Source organism: Amblyomma americanum, chromosome 6, assembly GCF_052857255.1.
Source record: "Amblyomma americanum isolate KBUSLIRL-KWMA chromosome 6, ASM5285725v1, whole genome shotgun sequence".
Classification (NCBI taxonomy): Eukaryota; Metazoa; Arthropoda; class Arachnida; order Ixodida; family Ixodidae; genus Amblyomma; species Amblyomma americanum.
In genome coordinates, this window is record NC_135502.1 from 109381951 (window position 1) to 109404839 (window position 22889).

General features: G+C 44.5%; 1 protein-coding gene across 1 annotated transcript in view; it reads left to right on the plus strand.

Moving 5' to 3' along the window:
* The window catches only part of LOC144093975 (uncharacterized), an 84860-nt gene that overhangs the window by 53852 nt on the left and 8119 nt on the right, over positions 1–22889 (plus strand). Inside the window, exons 2-10 of the mRNA XM_077627764.1 lie at positions 104–259; positions 4336–4418; positions 5253–5364; positions 8568–8687; positions 11178–11289; positions 13479–13594; positions 14750–14893; positions 18384–18509; positions 19506–19785. Coding sequence (XP_077483890.1) covers positions 104–259; positions 4336–4418; positions 5253–5364; positions 8568–8687; positions 11178–11289; positions 13479–13594; positions 14750–14893; positions 18384–18509; positions 19506–19785 — 1249 coding nt within the window. The remainder of the gene's footprint in view (positions 1–103; positions 260–4335; positions 4419–5252; positions 5365–8567; positions 8688–11177; positions 11290–13478; positions 13595–14749; positions 14894–18383; positions 18510–19505; positions 19786–22889) is intronic.

The window sequence follows — 22889 nt, forward strand, 5'->3', positions numbered from 1 at the left end:
GAGTGTTATTCTTGTGCACGTGTGCATCAATTCCTGACGTTATATTTTTTTCCCCCGATGGTGGGTGTCTTCATTGGTGGCACTTGTTTGGGCATGAATGCAGACGAGCACATTGTGATGACGCCCCGCAAGAAGGCCGAGGGCCAGACGACCATCAAGATGGAGCGCGTGGCGCGGCAGGCACTCGACAAGGGCAACGTCATGCACGAGGCCGGAGGGGACCACCGGGGCATCGTCATCAACAGGCTCGCCAGCAGGGGTACGCTGTCTCTTGCGTTTTTGACACATACACTCTCGGAACTGCCTCAGTGGCCACCAGTGTCTCAGCAAAGCTGCTCTCTGAGCAAGGATCATCCCGGCGGGATGTGACCTCGTGGCTCGTCGCTCTTCGTAAAACTGCGCGGTGCGCGCTGCAGTGCTAGTGGCCATAGATTTTTCTCAATATTACCTAGATGGAAAGCAGGCGGTGCTGCAGAGATAACGGGAAGATTAGGTTTGGTTTGATTTTATGAGGTTTAACGTCCCAAAGCGACTCAGGCTATGAGAGACGCCGTAGTGGAGGGCTCCGGAAATTTAGACCACCTGGGGTTTCGTATTTGGCTTGGCTCTTGTTGGGCATGAAACGTGGATTCAGCGGCCGTAACAATAAGAGAGGCAAACCTTCATCGCAGCCAACCTCCATCGCGTAGAGGTAGAATCCACGTTTTTGACCCAACGCTAGCCAAACCAAATAAGGAGCCTGGTCTTTCCGGAAACTCGCATAGACGATTGCAGTTTTCGCTCTAGGTAATATTGAGAAACTCTGTGCTATTGGCCAGGCGCAGACGTTGTGCCTGGGCATTTTGTGTTTGTTCAGCTATAGTTTGTGCCTCCGTTCGTGCAGCCCACCGCAAACGCTGAGCAAACCGCTTGGCATCGCGTGCGTGCAACCCGCGCCGCATGCACACGCTGCGCCTCGTGGCGCTACTTCGTTCTGCAGCCGTTCGTGCCCGTCTCTTCACCACGTCATTTGCACTCACGTCACACTGCGCACTCCGTCCTCGGTTCTTGCGCAGCACGAGGCGCATGCAACCGTGCAGACCCGGCATCTCGGCGCACGGAGTTCTTTTCGCCCCTGCGCTGGCCTGTTAACGCTGCTGGTGTCGTCTGCCCAGCTGCGTGCTTCGCTTCGCCCTCCCCACCATTGGCACCTTTTTGAGAAGGCAGCCGTGAACGCGCATCTAGTAAACTGTATAAAGTCTCGGTGATCCGATCACTGCTGGTACGGACGCGTGAAATTCCCCGCCGAATTAAGTAAGCCATTTAGTGTAGCGCGATCAGCGATTCGCTTCCGCGCGCCACCAGTGCGCACACGCTGATTGGTCCCGACGCGGCAGACGCGCGCGCAGCTGGCCGCCGCCCGAGGACGACCTGCGCATGCGCAGTGGCTCGCGGATCGTGCTGCGCTAAACCTCTCTAATGTACCAAATTTTGGTTGTTAGGGGCACTATACGTGCCGTGCCACAGTGGATGATACGAACGCGAGGACGGCACCAGCGTAAGGTTGCTCTCATACCCCCCCCCCCCCCCCCCCCCCCCACCCATCGCCGCCGGCGCGCCAGTCGCGCAGTACCGCAGTACGCATGCAGTGAGCGGTGGCGCACGGGTGTAAATAAATCCCGTTAGTCATAAACAGATTTGCGTGGACGCATTTCCCGGCTTCAGCATTCGGATTTTGTTCGTTTACTGACTATACTCTCATGAAATGACCCTCGTGGACCTTTGAGAAAAAATAAATAAATAAATATGCATTTTGGGTGACACAAACATTTTTCACGACTCTGTGAGGTTCGTCGAGAGTCTGCTTTGTGTGGAAGCTAATGCCAGTAAAAAGAAAGGAAGGAGGGAAAACCATGATGTCATGAAAAAAAAAAGGCTGCTGTCGAAAATTCATTTGCTGAAGAATAGTGGTTCTTTGTGGTAGGAACCACTTGTACCAAGAAAGCATGACTTGATGCAACAGCGTAGTGCCTTTCCAGTATACCAGGTGTCCCAGCTAAAAGTAACCAAGCTTTTAAAAAACACGGAATGTCCTAGCTGCGTGAGAACAACTGAGGGTTGTTTATAGTCGCGTGACCTAGTCTGCAGAATTTGTTCGTTCTTCAAAGTTAACTAACTAGTTAATCTTAATTAGCTAACTTTTAATTAATACCGTGGGGAACAAAGTGTCAATGGAAAAATTGTAGATCACTTTGGAAAACAGTTGACTGCAACGTACGTTAGCACCAAGATACCGTTAACGTAAAGTAGTTTTTTTTTTTTTTTCAGCCTTAAACTCTAGCTCGTACAATAAAAACAAACTGTCTACGTGACAATGGTGCCATTTAAACATCCCAAGGTGCGTCTTAGAGAACAAAATCCATTTTTACTGAAGTGCTCTCCCCGATGAGCCTTTGTGTGCACATTGGGGCTGAGATGTGACCCAGCTGCTGGTCACGTGATAGCTTTCTTTTAAGGCCAATAAGTAAAGCTACATAAATCGTACCTTGATGGAAACAGTGCTGCTAGCAGTTTTTTTAGACGAGCTGCAACTTTTACTTTGACACTTTGTTCCTCAGTTCAATGATTTAAAAGCTAGCTAATTAGACTTAACTAATTAATTTGAAAAACGAAAAAAATACTGCAGACTAGGTCATGCGACTCTAAACAACCCTCAGTTGGTCTCATGCGGCTAGGACATTCCGTGTTTTTTAAAAGCTTGGTTACTTTTAGCTAGGACACTGGTATGTAACCTCGGAGCTGAAACACAGCAAGGTGTGAGTGCAGGCGTTTGTGATAGCAGTTAGGTGTGCTGTCCATAAACAGAGGGAAGCTCTTATATTGAAAACTGGGAAATTAACTCTTCTTAAAGAGTCCAAAATGCCTTTTATCAGAGTTGCAAAATGTTTATACAGCATTACAGGACACCGCAAATGTAGAACCACTCAGCTTCACTAGAGTTTGAGGTGGCTTGTTTCATCAGTTATTAACTATCAAAAATTGTCCCTGAGCAGTTCCAAGGCTGTCCTTCTCCACTTGGCATTCCTACTGTACTGCAGTCATTGCTTCTTGCTGCTGAGATGGCAAGGTGCTGGTTGATGGTGTTTTGGTTCGTTTTGTGTATTTTTTTATTGTGCACACAATCCAACTACTTTTGGCTTAGGCATGTGACCCATCAAGTTTATTTATTTGACCTGCTTTCTCTGCCAATTTGCTCCAAATTGGCACCAGCTGTTCATAGTGTTGAATTCAACCAGCTTATAGCTGCCACCAGTCCACCCTGTTGTGATAGCTGCTGAAGTGACGTGATAATGCTACCAAAACAGTGGGGATTTGCAAAGGTGCAGGAAATAGCAGACCATTTTTGAAGCAAGAATATGGATGCTCCACTGTATACAGAGCAGTTGTATTGGGCTCAGTTTTACTTTTGCATTGTCAAAATTTGTTTCCCTGCCCATTAAGCTTGCAAATTGAAATATCTCTCAGTTGGGAGGATGAAACGAGCAGGCGTTGAAACCTGGTTGTTGATTTAGAACTTTGTTGTCATTTGCCCCTAACATTTTGATGTGACAGCATTTAGGAGCAAGGAGGCATGCAGACGAACTCATGTGCTTGGAAGTGTGTTCACGGTGCAGCACAATAAGGTTTGCAAAATTGCGGGAAAGCTGACTTACAGGAGGGCTTCTTCCAACCAAAAACACGTTCACAGACCGCGTTTTCACTTTCTGCTCTGCTGAATGAGGGGGTCAGCGTGAGGGGAGATGAGTCAGTCGCCCTTCACTGTATCCTTCTTTGAAAAGGCGAGGGGGCTGCCTCCTGATCTGCGTGAACGTGAAGCGAAGCCCCGAAGGTCACTACCAACTTTCGAGATAGAGTGTAAAGGGAAGTTGTTGAAAGGTTACAATGATGCATTCCCTTTACTAGTGCCTGTCTCGACCCGCTTCTCGCGTTTGCACCCCTGCTCTATTGTGTCCTTTCAACAACTTCAATCTCGTACAGATAAAGGGACATCTCCCCCCTCTCTTTTCGAACAAGAATGCAAGATTGCAGTCTGCGAACAAGGGTTCTCAATTGGAAAATTGTAGAGGACGCTCAATATTGTGCAGGTTGTCAACTGCTTGGCGATTTCTCTATTTGCACTCCTGTTCACATTTGGGCATGTATGAACATTGGACAAATAAAACTTTAGTGAGTTGATAAAGCCAACACTAATCATAATATAATTGCACCTACACCCCAAGCTGCCATAAACCCTTATGTTTTTTTTTCCTTTTTTGCCTCCTTGAAGCACTGATTTCTCTATTCCTTTCTTTCTAGATGATGACGATGACGATTCACCTGAGATCTCGCTGGAATTTCGTGTGTTTCTCACCAATGTGGTCACAGAGGTGCACACACGAGTGAGTTGCTAGTCATTTTTGTAGACATTGTTGTTCCTTGCATCCTTTTTGAAACCTTCAAAGCATTTAATGTGTACTTTTGTGAAAAGCTGTAATGTGTGTTGCATGCATCAACTGCTGGCTACTATCGTACGTGCTTTGCATAAAAACGCTTAAGAATATTGAAGTCCTTAGTAACATGGTGTATGTGTGGGTGTTGTACTACAGCTGACGTTGCTATAATTTGTACAGCTAGGAGCTTATGCCCCAAATATGGATGTTTAAGGCAGCCAGCTAGACATTGAAACAACCATATTCATTGGATTTGTACCTTGAATATACGGTGCTGCCCCCCCGTAAACCTCTACTTGAAAAATGAGGACTTGCTATCACTATATGTATGAGCTGATTTGCACATCAGCCTACATCCATTCTCCAGCCTTGAATCTTTACAAAGGGGGTTCTTTTGCACTCATGTAAATGCTTAGTTGTCACAATATTGTCATCATTATCTTGTTTGTTTGCTGTATCAACTTTACAGGTTACTAGGTACATGTACAATCTCTATGCACAAAGCACACTTGGAAGTGCGTTTTTGCTGCTACTTGTGCATACATAGCTTGAGTTTTCTGGTGTCTGAAATGTGCCATGCTGGCTAAGTTCTTGTTCCACGTTAAAGCTGTTAACTAGTGCCAATGTTTGTTGCACAAGGATGCTTGAACCATCTTTTGTTCAGTTCGAGCCTGTGTGTTTATACACACACATTGTCTGAAGGTGACACTTCTGTGGCTGTCTGAATTGTGCACTCATTTTACTGTTAAAAAGAGAAGTGCTGTGGCATTCTTTCTATTGCAGGAAAGTCGTGAGCTAAAGTTTTGGTTCAAACCTGGAGTGACAAAGAATGATCAGCGTCACTTAGCCCAAGAATTCTTCAAGGAGCTGGTCAGCCCCAGCGATTTCCCCAGAGGTAGGACTGTGTGAAATTTTGGCCAGAAACTCACCTTGTCACCCTTCAGTTTCGTGCAACTGCACAGCTAGGTTGTATTATGTCAAAGCAGCGTCTGTAACTAGCTTGAAAGCATTTCCAGGTGGTGAGCCTTACAATATGTTACAAGGAACATAAATAGTTGTAGTTGTTCTGATGCATCACTTCGTGCATCGCCTAGTGCACAGTTGTTGCATTGTTTACTTGTCACTTTGCAAAATTAATACTAGAGCAGAACTCTGAAATCACTGAGCAAGCCCTTATACAAGGAGAAGACTTTTTATGGAAGCCATTATTCACTTGCCATCATGGTTTGCTTAGAGCACAGATTTTTGTGGAATCAACCCTTTAGCTGAGAAACAGATGAGGTGGCTTCCGTTTTAATCTTCAATCTAATAACCTGCCTAAGCATTGTTTTAGCTGCAAATGTCATCCACTTTTTGGAAAAATAAAAGTTCTTGGCCATTCTAAAGGACAACCATAGCAAGGAAGCTTCTTGAGGCGTCATTCATTGATAGGCTAGGAAGTGATCAGTGCATGAGTGACGCGTCAGTTGTTCTGTTGTGAAAGGAATCAATGTTTCTAAATGCTGAGTAATTTCTTTGGTATTGCTGTTTGAAGGTGTTGGAGGGGCTTCGAGTTTCTTTCTGAGCCATTTTTGTCGTCATTTAGCCCCAGATTTTCTCGGTTATCTAGCCCCCTCTTCTTAATTAGTGGATAGCTGGGCATTCAGTCCATCGAGCTCATAATTTTGCTTCCTTCTCTTTCAGTTGCGAGCTCGTGGTCGTCCTGTACCCCTCTCTTGGCCTTGTTTTTCTCGCACTAAGCCCACCTGCAAATCATTTTAATGTGTTTGCTCAGGACCACTATTCAATATCTTTGGCTTGGCTTTGCTGCAAACAAAATGCAGTGGTTCATTTTAAACTGGGTTTGAGCCAGCTTTTCATTTTTTTTTAAGCTTTATTTTTAACCACTGCAGCATGTAGCTGCACACTGCTTGCCATGTATTGGGGTACGGGCCCTAGCCAAGCCTTCTTCTGGCTTTTTGCCCGTGCTCCAAACATCCCTGAGATGTTGAATAAACATTGTATTGTACTGTGCCTTCCAGTTCAGCTTTCCAATAGGACTGTTGTTAAATTGATTGTCCTCCCATGACAGTGCCACGCTTTCCTTAACTGCAGTGTTCGATATGCAGTGCACATATATTTTGTCGCGAACACTTTGGTTTTGCAACCTACCACCCCACATTAAGCTTGCACACTTTACGTTACCCTAGTGTGCATGGAAGGACTTATAAATTCTTATTTTGATTTTGTGCAGTGTGGAAGCAATGTGAGGAATCTGCTGAGTCATGCCTACACTGTAGTGAGAAAGAAGCATTTGCTGTAAATTTTTGCACTTGTTAAAAATATGCCATGAATGGTCTGTACCTGCATAACTCTGTTCATAAAAATTTTGTCTTTGTGCTAGTCTCTAAAGTACTGCGTTATATATCTAACTCTTAAACCCTTGCAGAGAACTAGAACCAGCATAGTTTTGTCCTCTTTGTGGTACCTCCTCCTTGTAAAGTGCCCAATGTAAGAGGGGGCTTATTGAAGGCACTGGGACTTCAGGAGCAGGGCCGGCAGCAGTCCGTGGTCAGCCAGGTCAGGCACGCAGCACACACAGCAATGGCAATGCCGCTGCTAAACAGAATGCTCGTCTTCATCTTTACAATTGCCCCCGGGGAGAAAAGGAGCCACCCTGGCGACTTAGGACATAGGCAGGATGGCAGGGTCGTAGAATGGCTTGAGGCGCTGGACGTGAACAGTCTCATGTCCACGTCAGCGGAGATCAGAAGACGGGGTGAGAGGTTTACTATGTAATTAACAGGAGATATGCGCTTCGGGACATGCTAGGGGCCATGGTACTTTGCAAGAAATTTTGAGGACAGGCTCAGAGTATTTGTCAGAATCCTGAGCCACACAAGGGTGCCATTGGGGAAGTGTGACGTCGTTTGATTGAGGTCGTGACGGAATTTCTTTCGGCACTGGGTGTCAGTCGTGAGAGCGCAGGTGATGCAACGACAGTCTTTGGCGTGCTGTGCGGCTGCAAAAAGAGGTGTATACTCGGAAGCGTCTGGTTGGGACGACAGAATAGTATTGATGGTAGCAGAAAGGTGACGGTCATAAAGAAGAAAGAAAGAAGAGAAGCCAGTGGTGGACTGTGTTGCGGTATTGTACGCATAGGTTACATACGAAAGGGCAAGATTCTATCTAGTTAGAATGGTTTGAAGAGACGTACATAGACAACATGTCTCCAAGGGTACGATTAAAGCACTTGGTCAGGCCGTTGGTTTGCGGATGATATTCAGAAGTGGTGCGATTAATTATGTTGCACTTGGTGAGCAGTGCTTTCACAACATCTGACAAGAAGACATGTCCTCTGTTGCTCAGCAATTTGCGAGGAGCGCCGTAATGAAAGATGAATCTGTTCAAAATAAACGAGGAAACTTGTGAGGCTGTGGCATCCGGAAGGGCGGCGGTTTCGGCATACCTTGTCAAATCGTCAACTGTGACGGTAGCCGAACGGTTGCCGGCTGAAGTGTATGGAAGGAGGCCGTATAAATGAATGCCAATGCAGTAAAATGGGTGTGGCGGGCAAGGCAGTGGCTGCAATTTTCCAGCAGAACGATGAGCAGGTGTCGTGCAACGTTGAGAGGTAAGGCATGAGCGCACATATTTGAGGATGAATTTGTACATGCCACGCCAATAATATCGTAGCCGGATGCGAGTGTATGTCTTGGAACACTCTGACATGACCACACTCCGAGTCAGCGTGAAAGTGGTCGCAGACTTCTGAGCGAAGGGAACGGGGAGTAACTAGCAACCACTTGCGGCCGGTGCGATACACAACGCGGATATCATACTCCTGTAAGCGAAGGGCCCATCTTGCTAGGCGGCCGGATAGGCCTTTACATGCGTACATGTGTACATGCGTAGACATGTTTGGCTCTTTTCCCAGCAGTTGGTAGCAGTTGGCTGTCTAACCCTCAAGAAGAGCATTGTGGAAATATTTTACTAGCCTGACCGGTATGCTCAAAAATGAATTGCTCAAAATAATAGATATGTTGAATTTGAAGATGGTTGACTAAGATATGAAGATGGTTGACTAAGCATATATTTTTGGGGGATCTTCATTTGCAGACTATGTGGGCTTCATAAAGAAGATCATGAAGCTTATGCAAGTGAAGTACACCACCATGCGGAAAGTGGAGATAGAGATGCGACAACTAGAAAACATTACTGAGCCTCCCAGACGTCCAAGTAAGGGTCTTTTTTTCCTTGCCTCGTTTTTCTCTTGCTCTGCTGAGCAAAATGTGTCTTTGCGATCTAAAAGCTGTCTCCTTTCTTGAAGGCCCAGCAGAAGTTTGCCATTTGATAATTTACACTACAGACACACAACTGTGATAAATACAGAATTTTAGGATGAGAAGTGAAGACTGCCTGTTGTTGGTCTAAGCAAGTTTCAAAGCCAGTATATAGCATGTTTTTCTTGACTTATCAAGTTCACATAGGTATTAGCATCAAGTTTGGAGCGTAGCACCTCTGAGCAGCTGAAAGTCCTCATGGGCAAAGAAAAATTGGTCTTTCACAGGGTATGCAGTCTGTTCCCAGGTTGTTTTGTAATCCTTCAAAAGTTGAGGCAGGGTACTGTAAGCAAATTCAGGTAACCGTGCATATCCTTTGGTGAGCCATGAAACTACCTTAATGCTTCAGCATGAAGTGTTCCTGTGAATCCCAACCAAGATTTTATAATTGCGAGCTGTGCATTAGTGCACCAGTCCATCTGAGCCAGTGGCAGCCTGACTTGCAGACCCTTGGCTTTCCCTGACTCTGGGGCAGGACTCTGAGCTTCCGAGCAGCTTCGCTCCTCGGCTGGAGGGAACCATCGAGCTCAACGCTGGTGATGCACACCTCTTGCGCCGAGAAGGTTGCGACTGTATTCTCACTCGCACCTTGGAGATGCTGCTTAGCCATGTTTCACACGCTTGTACTCGAGATCTTTGGCTCCACGAGCATGCCTGATGCATCCATGCATTTGGAACGATGATGTGCAGATCAGTTGTGAAATTAACAATCCCTAGTGAACTTGCAATAAGTGGGGTACTGACATAAGCTTATCTAGTTTCAGGCTTCAGCAACTTTATGCACTTCTCCTGACTGGTGTGCAGTGTTATTCCAGTTCAATTCATGTGCTAAGTTTTATCTTTTTTTTCCCCCTCAAATGGGCACTGTCATTTCACTCTTATGTTTATGGGTAGCTGAAAGCTCACATCAAAATGAAAATGAAAATTTTGTCCTCTGACTGTTATAAATGCTAGCAAAGTGCTCTGTTTGTTGCTAACAGAGCAAAAGATCTGCTTGAGAATAATTCAATGCCAGTAGGCTTACACATGGTACGGTCATATTGTGTCTAGCAATTTTTACTCTGTGATCACAGGTACTGTAGCTACTTTCTTTAAAAACCAGCAAATGTTGTCTATTTGTTTGAAATTTAGAATGCTATTTAAATCAGGTTCTTCACCGCTGAAAGAAAGTGCTTCGAATAGGTCTATAAATTTACGAGACTGTTTCTGACAACATTTGACAGATTCTGTGAGAACTAGGATGCATAGTAAATGCACAGAATTTGATTTAATTTTTAGCATTATTTAGATTATCTTTGAGGCTCTCTGCTTGACATTGAAGCTGCTTTGTAGAGTTGGTGCTTCGAACAGTGCTTTGTTTGCCTGAACTAATCCTGTTTGGTGATAACAGAACATGCATTTTATGGTTTTGCGCTGTGATCAGACATAGTTGTGCGTAACTGTAGAGTTGCCTGATTGCAAAGGAATGCCAGTATGCTGTGTCCCCTGCTTAATTTTCTAACCTTTGCATCAGTCTAACAGCATTATTTGTATCCTGCATTTTGGTAAGACTGTGCTGCTTAAGCAGTTTTTATTATCAGGTATGTGAATGGTACAGAGTCTTGCACCTGGTATCTGAGTTATGCTTCTTCTGTTGTCATAGTTTTTAAAATGGTACTGTACTCCACGACAGCTTTTTTTGGCAGTGCTGCCAAAACTACAAAGCCAAACATGTCCTCTTCTTACACAGCACAGTATTGTCCCCAGTTGTTCGTAGTTAATATTTTCTTTTTAAAACATCGTATATTGCTAATACTACTCGTAATTTAAGGCATATTTTTATGTAACTGCAAAATTTAAACATTGGAGAGTAACAGCAAAAACAGTTTCTTTGATTACAATGAAATGTTTAGGCTTTTCCGGTTACAAGAAGCTTCCATATATAATGGTGCCAGCTACATGACTGATGGAGCGCAGCAACTGCATAGCGAGCAACATGCCAGGCAGCCAACCTGCAGCCAAATTATTGGCAGAATGACATAATTACAGACTCTCCGCCACCAGTTGCTTTCTCTTCATCACCAAAAGAAAGTTGACACTGAATGTAGATGTGAAGATAGTTTTGTATTTGTGCTTTGCAGTGGTTTTATGGCCGTGTATACTTAAAACTGTTTTGTATGACTCAAGAACCTGCATGTGTTGCACACATCACCCAGCCAGAGTATCTGGGTTATACTTTCTTATGTGGAGAGGGCAGCCAGTGGTTTATTTTGTAATTTCAGTCTTTTCATTTCAAATCTTGGTGGCCTTTCTTGTTTGCAACATAGCGTGCATGTTCAGTAGTGCAGTGGTGCATGGCCACTTGCTAAGAGTGTGGTCAGTTGTTAAGCACGGCATACGCTTCCAGTGTCTCTGGATGACAGCACACTTGAGGCCAAGACTGAGCTCACTCAGGAGAAGGTCCTGGAGATGATTGAGTCAGCCTATCCCAATCCTGTATCCCTTGCTGAGCTATCAAAGTGAGTACTACAGCTGTGTGTACAACCATGCCTGTCACGGAAAACAGTGTGTCCACTCTGTTAATGCAGCAGTTAACTTTCAGTGTTTCGAGCTAGCTGTGCAATTAGACTGGCAATCCAACCTCTCTCTTTGGAGATTTGCTTTGTCCTTATCCTCCCAGTTGCTTCTCTTCATCATTTTGCTTGTCACCCTACTGGCCTAACAAATGAACTAGTACCTGATGTTATCTTTCTTTTTCTTTTTTGTAGTGTATAACATGGTTAACTTTCTGCAAGTGATAAAATGGCTGTGAACCAAATGTGATAGCCTACTTTCACCTTAGTCACTAGTGCATCATCTTGTAATGGTAAAGTCAGGTCAAAAACACTACATGTTTCTTCTGAGAGTTGGCTTCATCTATCTATAAAGCTAGGTCGAGCTATAGTCTGAAGGGCTCTGTCAGATAGGGTTGAACACCATAATCATGAGAGAAAGCTGCCTTAGCGTTACAAAGAAACCGAGCTGTACATGATTATAAGTGTGAGCTGCACTGCATGCTTAGACTGGCAACAGCCCCGTGGTATAACTTTACAATACACATCTGCAGTCAACTTAGCCGAACAAGATATTTGCACTTATCGACTAAGTTGTGTAAGAGATATTACTAGTTTTTATTTCCACAAACCAGGCAGTGTGCTTTTCCTGACATAGGTAATTCCTGCACGCTGGAGGATTCGACTGAAACAAGCCCGTGTTTCACACTTTATATTAAGATTTGGCACAAACACTTGACCACAGTCTGCTGCTCCACAGTCGAGTGTTTGCTTTGCTTTTGCAAGAGCCAACTAATGCAGGCTGGCGGGGAGATGGCGAGGGGCTCTGTAACATTTTTTTTCAGTGAGTGAGAGGGGTAGTAATTTTTTCCGAAGTGCCTGGACTTGATCAATTTGAAGTAGCCAGTTATGAAGGAGTCCGTAATTGTGTGCTGCATTTCCGTTAGTAGCTCTGTGTTTCAGGTTGTGGGAAATCCTGTCATGCCACCATTGCTTTCATGCAACTGCTTGCTGGTCTTTTCTTGTCACACTCTCCTCTTTCCCTTTCTCTTTTCTCAGGGGCAGAAGGGTAACTGAGTAATTAAACAGTCACTTGGCTGCAGCTCTGCTCTGAAGTCCCAGTGGACCATTTCCACTGACCCATTTTGGTGGGATTTAGACAATGTTGTTTATCTGCATGCACGGTGTGGCCATTCAACAATAGCCCAAGAACAGCCCATTTGTGTGGATTGAGCAATGCCAGTGAGACATTCTTCACTGAGTACAGTCGTGTATTAGTTGGTCATGCACTGCACTGCAATGACATCGTAGTGAGAAATGTGTTGTGTTGTGTCGAGTTTTATGGTGATCTATGGCTATCATGTGCCAAGCTGTAGGAAAATTGTTTTACGCTGAATTTTACAAACACGTGAAAGACCACCAGTGGTGTGGAGGGCCTAAAACTTTAGTTCGTGCTTGTTATTAATGAGAAAGGTAAGGAACTTTAAAAATGGCTATTAGTGAAAGTTGTAAAGAGGGTCAGATGACCTTAGCAACCAGCCTTGCCTGGGCAAGGATCTCGAGGCTCTGAACCTATCAGATAAAAAGACCTCAGCCTCTAAGGAACGAGAAGCTGGCTGAGGGGTATCATTATATGTAGTAAGGCGCAGGGTCGGAATTCAGAGCTTTTCAAGGAAGCCTGCTTTCCTTAAAAAGCTGAAAATACTTGGGATATCAATAAGTGTATCTTGACTAGCGTGAAATAGTATGCGGGGCACAAAAAAAAAAAGACATGACATGCATGCTTTTAACTAAAATTTTGTTGCAAAAATGGCAGGAACTCTAGAAATGCATGTCAATTTCAAGTAGTGCTCATATGGTTGTGCCTTATTGTGTGTTTAGTTTAGTGTTGAAAGAGTGCTACATGCAGTGTTCGCTGACTTCAGCTCCTCAGTTGTATGCCTGAAGGCTCCGTGCAGCTACAGCATATTGCTTTTCAACCGTGTTGTACCTGAACACATGCAACAAATGTTGACAGCATTTCTCAGTGCAGCGGGTATTACAGATAGAGCAGCTGCAAACAGTTACCTCTCATAGTGAGCCTCGATTGCTAAGGAAGTCTTGCCTGAATCCCATACCAACAAGCTATATTTGGTTGTGCCCTTGCAACTGCACAGGAACAGCCACCATGCCCCCGAGGAGGTCCATTTGCACCTGCGAGAACTGCTCTCCAAGAACCTTATCAAGGAGATGGAGTCAGGAAGTTTCACTCGTGTGGTCCAGAATGACACTGGCAAGTTATCTCCTTGGCTCTTTTTTATACACATTGAGTGCACATTTATTTCCCTACAACTCATCATAGCTGTGGCAAAGGCTGATGACATCTGCTTTGCAGGATATTTTTATAAAAGCACATGAAATGCTCCATTTTCTATTTTATTATGCTGACACTATGTTGACTAGTTTATTTCTTCAGTAAAGTTTCTTAGGCTTCCACATGAGTGCACAAGTACTGTTCTGAGGAAGCTCATGAACATCAGCATAACTCGGAACATTGGTGAAACAGGCTTTTAGTGTAAACTATTCTTGACACTTACTTCCGCATTCCATCACTACAGCATTGTGATGTCCATCAGATAGAAAATAGCTCTTTTGGTCTTTGCGTCGCAGTTCTGGTATTTTCAATATGCACCCTCTAAAGGCATGTGTGCCTTGTGAAGGGTAGGGGCACCAGAGTTTGGTGCGTGTTGTTTCTTTGGAAGGGCGCATAAGACATCAGTAAGCATGGGCCGCCATGTGGAAGTCATGTAAACGTGGCGAATAATGTAAAATTTGATTTTTGGTCTCGTTCTGTTTTTGTTTCGGTTTCAACAGCCAAGGAATGGCTATCAGTCACAGAAATGTTGATACAATGCTGAGGTCACATGAAGCATATAAAAACGGCGATGTAATAGCTACCTGCTTGTTTATTTGTCTTGGGACAGGCCGCCATAAGAGATGGAGTAAATTGAAAATTTACTGGGACACGTAATTTCATTATGTGTTGGCAGTGCAGCAGCATTAGCAGCTGTTGATGTCTTTACTGGTGATATCACATCCCGTCTGGTGACTGCACTTCCCTCCAGCCAGTGGGTGAATTTTATGACCAACAGCTCATTTTGTCTCCTTCATTTGTCATTTTGGCTTCTAGTGCTGTCTCTCATTAAAGCATTAAAGGAGTAGTTATGTCACTACTTTTGTATGCCACACATGATGTCAACATTGTCTCAATTCATCTGTGATGTCATAGCCACTCTTTAGCTGCTGAAACCAAAACAAAACATTAGACATGGCAATCCACGTATCCCTGTAATCTTATATGTGAACAGCAGCACATCAGTCTTCGCACATATTCATGATTTCTGTATCAGGGCAATGTTTATACCACATATTTTGTCCTGCAATGCAGAGGTGAAGATGGTCCGCCAGATGCCCACAGTGCATGGCTCCCAGCAGCCGACCATTGCCATCATCACAGCCCAGTACTGTGAGAAGCTTGCTGTTGACGTCATGATCGAGAACAAGAACACGTTCGTGCGCTACAAGACTGAAGGTGGGAAGCGTCCTGTTTCGCACGTGCATGGTATTGTTGGCTTCTTTTCTGTTATCTGCTGCTCTGCTGGAGATAATCCTTTGCCCTTACCATGAATCATTAACATGGGCTTTAATTATACTGAGTCTCATCAGGTTGCCATTCATCATTAAATTTCTTATCTATAGGTATTTCTTCCCATGCAAAAGTCAGGAGCAATCTTTATGTATGTACACACACACACGCACATGCACACACACACACACACACACACACACACACACACACACACACACACACACACACACACACACACACACACACACACACACACACACACACACACACACACACACACACACACACACACACACACACACACACACACACACACACACACACACACACACACACACACACACACACACACACACACACACACACACACAAACACACACACACTTTTTTTTTTCTAAAGACTTTATATAGCCTACAACTTGCACATTTCAGTACACTTCGAGACCATGTGAATTTGTTTGTCTCAACAGAAGCATCCCCAAAAACCCTAAGTGTGCATGCGTGGTGCATCAGAATATCTATTACCTGAGAACGGTGAACAAAATTTCCTTGCAGTGAAATGATAATTGCAAAGAGGACATCTATTGCACTGTGCTCGAAGTGAGCTTAACAGTTAGGGCATGAAAAAAACTCACATCATTGGTCATGGGTGTATGTATTTTTTCACCTTTTTCTTTCTTGTGCAGATGACTGAGCAAGTTGGTGTTTTGTAATGGCTGGTGCACGGCGCATGACATCAACAAGGATGAAGAAAGATTGGACAACAACAGTGCTGTTGTTGTTGTCCCACTCCTTCTTCATCCTTGTTGATGTCATGCGCTACCTGCCAGCCATTCTGAAATATGAAACACCAACTTGCTTGACCGTTTTCCTTATGAACTTAATTTCTTGTTCTATAGGATTCTTCACCCATACACCTATAGGTGTAACGTTAAGAGACCGCAAGCGAGCAGATTGGGTGAGGGAACAAACGCGGGTTAATGACATCCTAGTCGAAATCAAGAGGAAGAAATGGGCTTGGGCAGGGCATGTGATGCGAAGGCAAGATAGCCGCTGTTTCTTAAGGATAACTGAGTGGATTCCAAGAGAAGGCAAGCGTAGCAGGGGGAGGCAGAAAGTTAGGTCGGCAGTTTGCAGGCATATGGTGGGCACAGCTGGAAAAGGACAGGGTTAATTGGAGAGACATGGGAGAGGCCTTTGCCCTGCAGTGGATGTAGTCAGGATGATGATGGCGATCATGATGAGAGGCTTCTTCAACTGCCTTTTATGCAGTGACTTCTATGTGCGTTATTTTCTGTCGTTTGCTTTCCCTCCAGTTTTGAGCACTCCAAAGGTGCCGAGCTTGTTGGCTGTGTTGTACAGGCACTGAAATTGTACAGTTGTATTTTATTTCTTCTTTTTACCCTTTCTGTCTATTATCTCACTAATTCCTTACTAAAGCCGTTGCGATATTCACAAGCAGATGCACCATGTGTCGTAATGTCCGCCACAGCCAACATGCACATGGGTGGTTGATATCTGCCATGTCAGAGCACAGCATTATGAAAATGCAAGGTCGGATGCTACGTCAGTTGGAAAACTGCTTAAGGCCCAAGGCAACGAGCAGGCGCATCCCTCACCTACGCAGCTTTTCGTCTGGGGGGGGGGGGGGGTACATGACACGTGCACGGTACATGACACAGTGCACGGTACATGACACGTGCATGACACAGCAGAGATCTGGCTATGTCGGATCGCTACAGTGTTCTTGCTTTCTTGCATCAAAAAAGCTTTGCAGGTGCACCACAAGTACTGTTGACAATGTCACCGTGGTTTGTGGTCATTGCAAAGTTCATCTTAACTGAAGGACATGCATAGTGGTTCATCTCTAGTGGATTTTTCTTTACATTGAGAGCGTGGAAAACCAACCAACCATGCCTTGAGCTTGGCGCACAATAGCCTTAGATGCTTAATTATGCACTACTAAACCCAACACAGCACAACACGAAATCAACCAAATGTTCTCGCACTGTTCATGTTATTCAAAAATTCATCTTAACCGAGTATGTCTTAACTGGAGCTTACTGTATTACTATTATTTCCTGAAATACACAACTTGTATGCTGGAGTGTAGTGCCTATTTGGTCTTAGCTATTACCATTTTACGTGCTTGCATGTGTTTTTTGGAGAGAAGCCACCAGGCATGATAACACAGCTGTGGTGTAATCAGGGCTCAACATTACTTCAACTCCAGAATGAACAATTTATTTCTGGGACTTTATTGGAACCTTCAGTTCTGAGAAAACATGCATTTTACCAAACAGGGTCAAGCTTTCGGTGAGCAAATTTGAGCATAGAAAATATTTGTGGGTGTGAAAATTCCTGTTATGTGTCTGTTTTGGGACAATTAGTGTGTTCTTGTTGTGTCACCGGAAGAGTTCTTTTATAGGAATTTTACTACGGCTACTACTAAGACTTAACTGATTTAAAGTATTTTTTTGTCATCATCACTTAGAAGGGTACAACTAGCCTTGAGTACCGCCACTGAAGGTGCTTTTGTGCGGAAAGCAGGACACACATGCAGAGAATGTGGACAATAGAAGCACCATCCCACCATCTTTCTTTATTTCATGCTCCCTCCATTCTTTTGGACATGCTTTCTTCAATGTTTTCAACCATAAAATGGCATGTGCAACATTCAGGGCTGCATGAGTGCTGTGTCTGAAAACCTTCTTGTGAAGGCACCAATACTTAGTGATCGAAGGAGCAAGCATCTGTTTTTGGCACCAGGCTGAAAGGAATGGAGTTACCGCTTATTTAGTCCAGGCTGTAGCCCAACTAGCAAGCTGGCTGTGTGAGTCAGTAGCTAGTTAAAATTACTGAACAGATGAAGCGCTTTGTCATGGTCATGTGACAGCTAGTAGGATATGATCATTATGTGGTTTTCAGATGCTCATGATCTGTTAGGTTGTAGGAGCACTGAGTTTGTACTAGATGCTGCCATTTGACCTTTAACTGCATGGTTTTCTCCCTTGCATTTAGCAATAAAGCCATGGTAGTCTTTATTCTTTGATGAAAGCGATGCATACGTCTAGATTTTTTGTAATGCAAAAGAGGTCTTCTTAATATGGATGAGTCAATAAAAAATCTCTATGGAGAGCATATCAAGAGTCGCTGCTGATACATGAATGCATGTCACATCAAGGTGAACTTTCTCGTGTTTCTGTATTGAATTAAAACACATGCCTTTTGAGGTGCAGTCTCTTCACTTGATTCTCTGCCTGTCTGGGGAAGTGAGGTTCTCTCAAATGCATCTTTTCTGTCTGCCGGCTTTCTACTGCTGAAAAGCAGTGCAGCAGTGTGGATGCATATGTTTGCACAAGAGGGTGCCAGTCGGCCTAGCACTGATACTGACCACTCACTGTGCCTCGATCTGCACTTGTCTTCCTTGCAGGCGAGTCCAACGTGTACACCCTGGGCAACATAGGCGGCCACCGGGTGGTCTCGACCAAGCTCCCAGCAGTTGGCCACTCTCGGGCGGCCATCATAGCCGCAGGCAACACCACTACCCGCCTGCTGGGTATGGCCAATATGCTTCACTTGCAAGTGGTTGTTAAAATTGAGTGCTGCCATTCACAGTGTTTCTCTGCTACCCTTTTGACTGCTGATATCCGTAACATTTAGTAAGTGCAGGTTTAAGACTTGTTCCTGTGAGTGGACATTTGCACAGCACTTATAAGGGATACTGTAAACTAATGATATCCGCAACTGGCTGTTCAAACATACAGACAGATGCATCAGTATTAATGTTCATGCATCTGTCTATATGTTTGAATAGCCATTTACGAATATTGTTTGTATATCCCTCAAAAAAATTTTTCCTGCTTTTCGTGTATGTGCTGTCTGAATTTGTCTGAATTACATGAGGTCCATATCAACGGCAACCTTTCTTAATGCACTTGATATTGACGGGATCAGACATTAACTGAAATAAACCAGCAGTTCAAATTAAACAAGTTAAAATTAACAAGAGTTCACTATACTGAGAGCATCAACTCATGCATGAATGGCGCTTAATGGCACTTGCAGCTGTATACTACAGTGTGCCATCTGCCTACAACCATGAAAACATTCAAAAGAAACTGTTCTGAAGGATGAAAAATACAATTCCCTCCCCCCCCAACAGACTGGGCATGGAGATGTGCTTACCACTGTATAAAAGCGTGTGTTACGATTCTTGAATGGCATGGGAGACTATCTGAGCTTCCATCCAGTGTACTTATTATTTTTTAACAAAGTAGATTTTTTTGTTATAAGTGCCACAGAATTCCACACTGGCTTGCAAGACAGTGCTTCTCAGAAGGCTGCCTTGCCCTCCTCTTGATTGCATGATCACACTCGCTTCATAATTTGCCCATATTGCAAAATAAGTTCATGACTGCAGATGGCTGAGGCAAATTGTATAGAGCAAGAGTTATGGTTCAAGTTGGTTGTAGGCACAGCCTGTGAGCTATATATATTGCTACATATTCACATTAAGAAATAGCTTTTACATTTAAACACTCATATTTTGCAGGCACCTTCCAGAAGGTGGACTACATATTCCTGGTGGGTGTCGGTGGTGGAGTGCCTCATTACACCGATCACACCCAGCACGTGCGCTTGGGCGACGTGGTGGTGTCAGCACCCCGACCAGCTCCAACCAAGGGTGGCAACATGAATGGCGCAACCAGCCAGCATATGTACCTGTTTGTTGAGCAGCAGCACCGATCACCCGACCAGCCGCCAGGCAGCCGCGAACCCTCACCGACAGAGCTCGCCTATTCCGTCAAGACCTGGTGCCCACCGGAGCTGAGGTACAGATCACATGCACACAACCTTTCTGCGTTCTTCAAACTTGACTGGAAAAGTCACTCTTCTATAATGGATCTTGATCATGGTGCAAAGAAGAGAAACATGGCTGTATAGCATGGTGTGATGCTGTCACAGATACTGCGAGTAGCTTAGACCAAGTCACGTGCTGGCTATGGATTGACGGTCGAAAAGACAACCTTCTCAACATACTTGTCATGGCTCTTTTGGTGCTATTTGGTGCCCTCCCTCAGCGGTATGTATAACTTTATAGAGCTGTTCATTTTAATTTAAATCACTGTAGACACCAAATTTAAGTTGCATGTTTTCTTCTTTCAAATGATGCGCTTAACATTGCAGTACATGGTTCACCTTGTGGTATTCGTCTATGGCCGCTAGATACTTTACAATTATATTTCTTGTCTCGTGTTGATTCGGTTTCATGAACTGAACGATGGCTGTGACGTTGGAATATAAACACTGATATGTACTTATAAACGTTCAGCCCTAGATTTTTATTTTGGTCGGAGATTTTTTGCTCTGTGTTTTTACATGTCTAAGGCCCCATAAACACGCAATAAAAATTGAAAGCTCATGATGCAAGTATTCATGAATTTAGAGGTATGGTGTCAAATTACGTCATCAGGGCTCAGTAGGTGTAAAGCAAAAGGGACCGCTTTGGTTACCACTATTCACAACAAATAAGTGAATGAAGAAGTTTCTTATTTTCTATGGCAGAGGACTCTTAAGCAGCTTTTTTTACTTTGTAAGATTGTCACGGCCTTGGTGATCACGCGAGGTCATCGCCGAGTCATGACAATAAGGGGGTGGCCGTTAGATGCCTGGCATAGCCGGTAAGCAAACGTAGTGAATGAGACAGAGGCGTGTTGGGAGGTAACAACAACAAAACAACGTTTATAGCATGGATACTAGGAATACTACAGCTTTTAGAGGAGAGGAATGAAAATTTTACAAAACAATTACCGCCGACTGCGGAAAAACACACATTGCATTAAATACACTGAATTAAGTTATACATTGGAATAAAAAATTGTCTACAGAGATCACAACGAAGAAGCGAGTCCAATTTAGCGACAGTTGAGAAGAAAGTTCAGAAGGGGAGCGAAAATGCAGTTGACTGGGGAGCATGGCGGCAGTCCATTCACAATGACGCAGCTGGGCGGCTTCAAGGATGCAGTGCAGCGGCTCGGGTTCCGGGAGTGCGTGGCGGTGGCTTTCCCTCCACGGAGCGCACTGAAGCTCGTGCCCATTCAGCCGCTTCTTAAAGGCTTAGGTCATTAGCAGACGAAGCACTCGGTGTCCAAAAAAAAACACACACACTGAAAACGCACCAAGTAGTTCACACACAAAAAGGGAGTCACGTAGGCCCCCACACTTTGACACATGTATGGCCACCATCTTGAAGTAGGAAAAAAATTTACGAATATGCAAAAGCAGCTCAAGGCTTTGGCAGTAGTAGGGGTGACCTTGAGCTGGGAAAAAAATAAAAGATAGACAGAACAAGCAGCACGTATGCCCCCGCACATGCAGTGCGAAGGGGTTGCACCACTAGAAGAAACTACCACCGAAACAGCTTGCACGTACACGTGCCCTTCTGTAGACACATAGAGGCTGCATCGACATACATATGTGTAAAGAAATGCGGACACATCAGTTTTATATAAACATAAGTGAAACAGATGCCGCCACTTCTGTGACAAAGATAAAGATGGATCTTGCACTTTCCACAAAATATGTCGCTGTTTTCTGTTCACCTTGCGTCATCTATCATTTCTCCTCACTCTTGTCAAAGACAGATACATGTTCCAGCTGATAATACATCATGTCAACTAGACACATGTTCAAAACTTGCATAGCCTGCCTGGAATGCGACTGTGGACAAGATGGAGGCTTTCTCCACATCTGTTACACACTCTTTTATCGAGCTGCATAAAGCGCTTGAGTAATGCTTAGTGTAGAGCCCAGCTTATCAAAGTGCTCAGCAGACACAAGGCACCTGGCTTGCACCTGTTTTCAAACCAGGCATTCACGGTAGACTAGTTCATAAAATGAAAGATCATCTGTAGTGCCTTCATCTTAGCCAAATGGTGTTCTGTACAGGCGAGAGTAAATTCCATCTCATCCATAGCCCTATGTGGCATGTATGTCTCTCAGCCAAGGAGAAAGCAGAATCTGGTTATGAGTGCACCACATGCGCTTTCTGAAGAAAAAGCAGACAAACTCACTGCATTGTTCCCAGCATGGAGAGTGCCCCTCACATGTGGCACCAGGGGGCAGCAGTGCTCCAGTTGTAGTGTTCATGCCCCAGTCACTTCTCGCAGCTCACTGCTGATGCTCACAGGAGGGAGAGGGCAGTAAAAGAAAATGGCTGGTTGTTTAGCATTGCTATAAGCACAGTTTTCTGCAGGTGAACACCACTGCAAGGTACCTCAAAGTACAATTCAGGTGTCTGCTGACCCAGGGATCCAGTTATGCACCTTTTCCACTGGTCTTGAGATAAGGGAAGGTGCATAACTGCCGTAATTTGTAGGTGGACACCACCTCCTACTTATAGGTGATTGAGGTGTCCACTGCTGACCTTGAAAATTGGTTTTTGAGGAAAGGAAATGGTGCACTAATTGACTCACATCAGGGGAGACACCTGAACCTAAGGGAAGAAATAAAGGAAGGAGTGAAAAAGAAAGGAAGAAAGAGGTGCAGTAGTGGAGGTCTCCAGAATGATTTCGACCACCTGGGGATCTTTAACATGCACTGACATTGCTTGCACAGCACAAGGGCACCTCTGCATTCCTTGCCTCAGCTCAGTAGCCTAGCCACCACAGCAGGGCCTGACGTTTTTTGAAGGTTTCTGCAGGGCATCTCATACGCTTCCCTGCTCTGTTTACTTGGCAGTGGTGCTGGCGTTCTTCCTGCTTCACACTACAGACACACACTGCTGAAACCCGCGGAGTGCAGCTAGTGTTTTTGGGCTAAAAGAAGTTAATGTGCGAGGTCAGGAGTCTATTTATTCTCAATTTTTCTTTCCTTTGGTGCTGCTGTTCGCCATAATCTGCACTGTCATTGCCTGGCTTGATCCCAACATTCACCT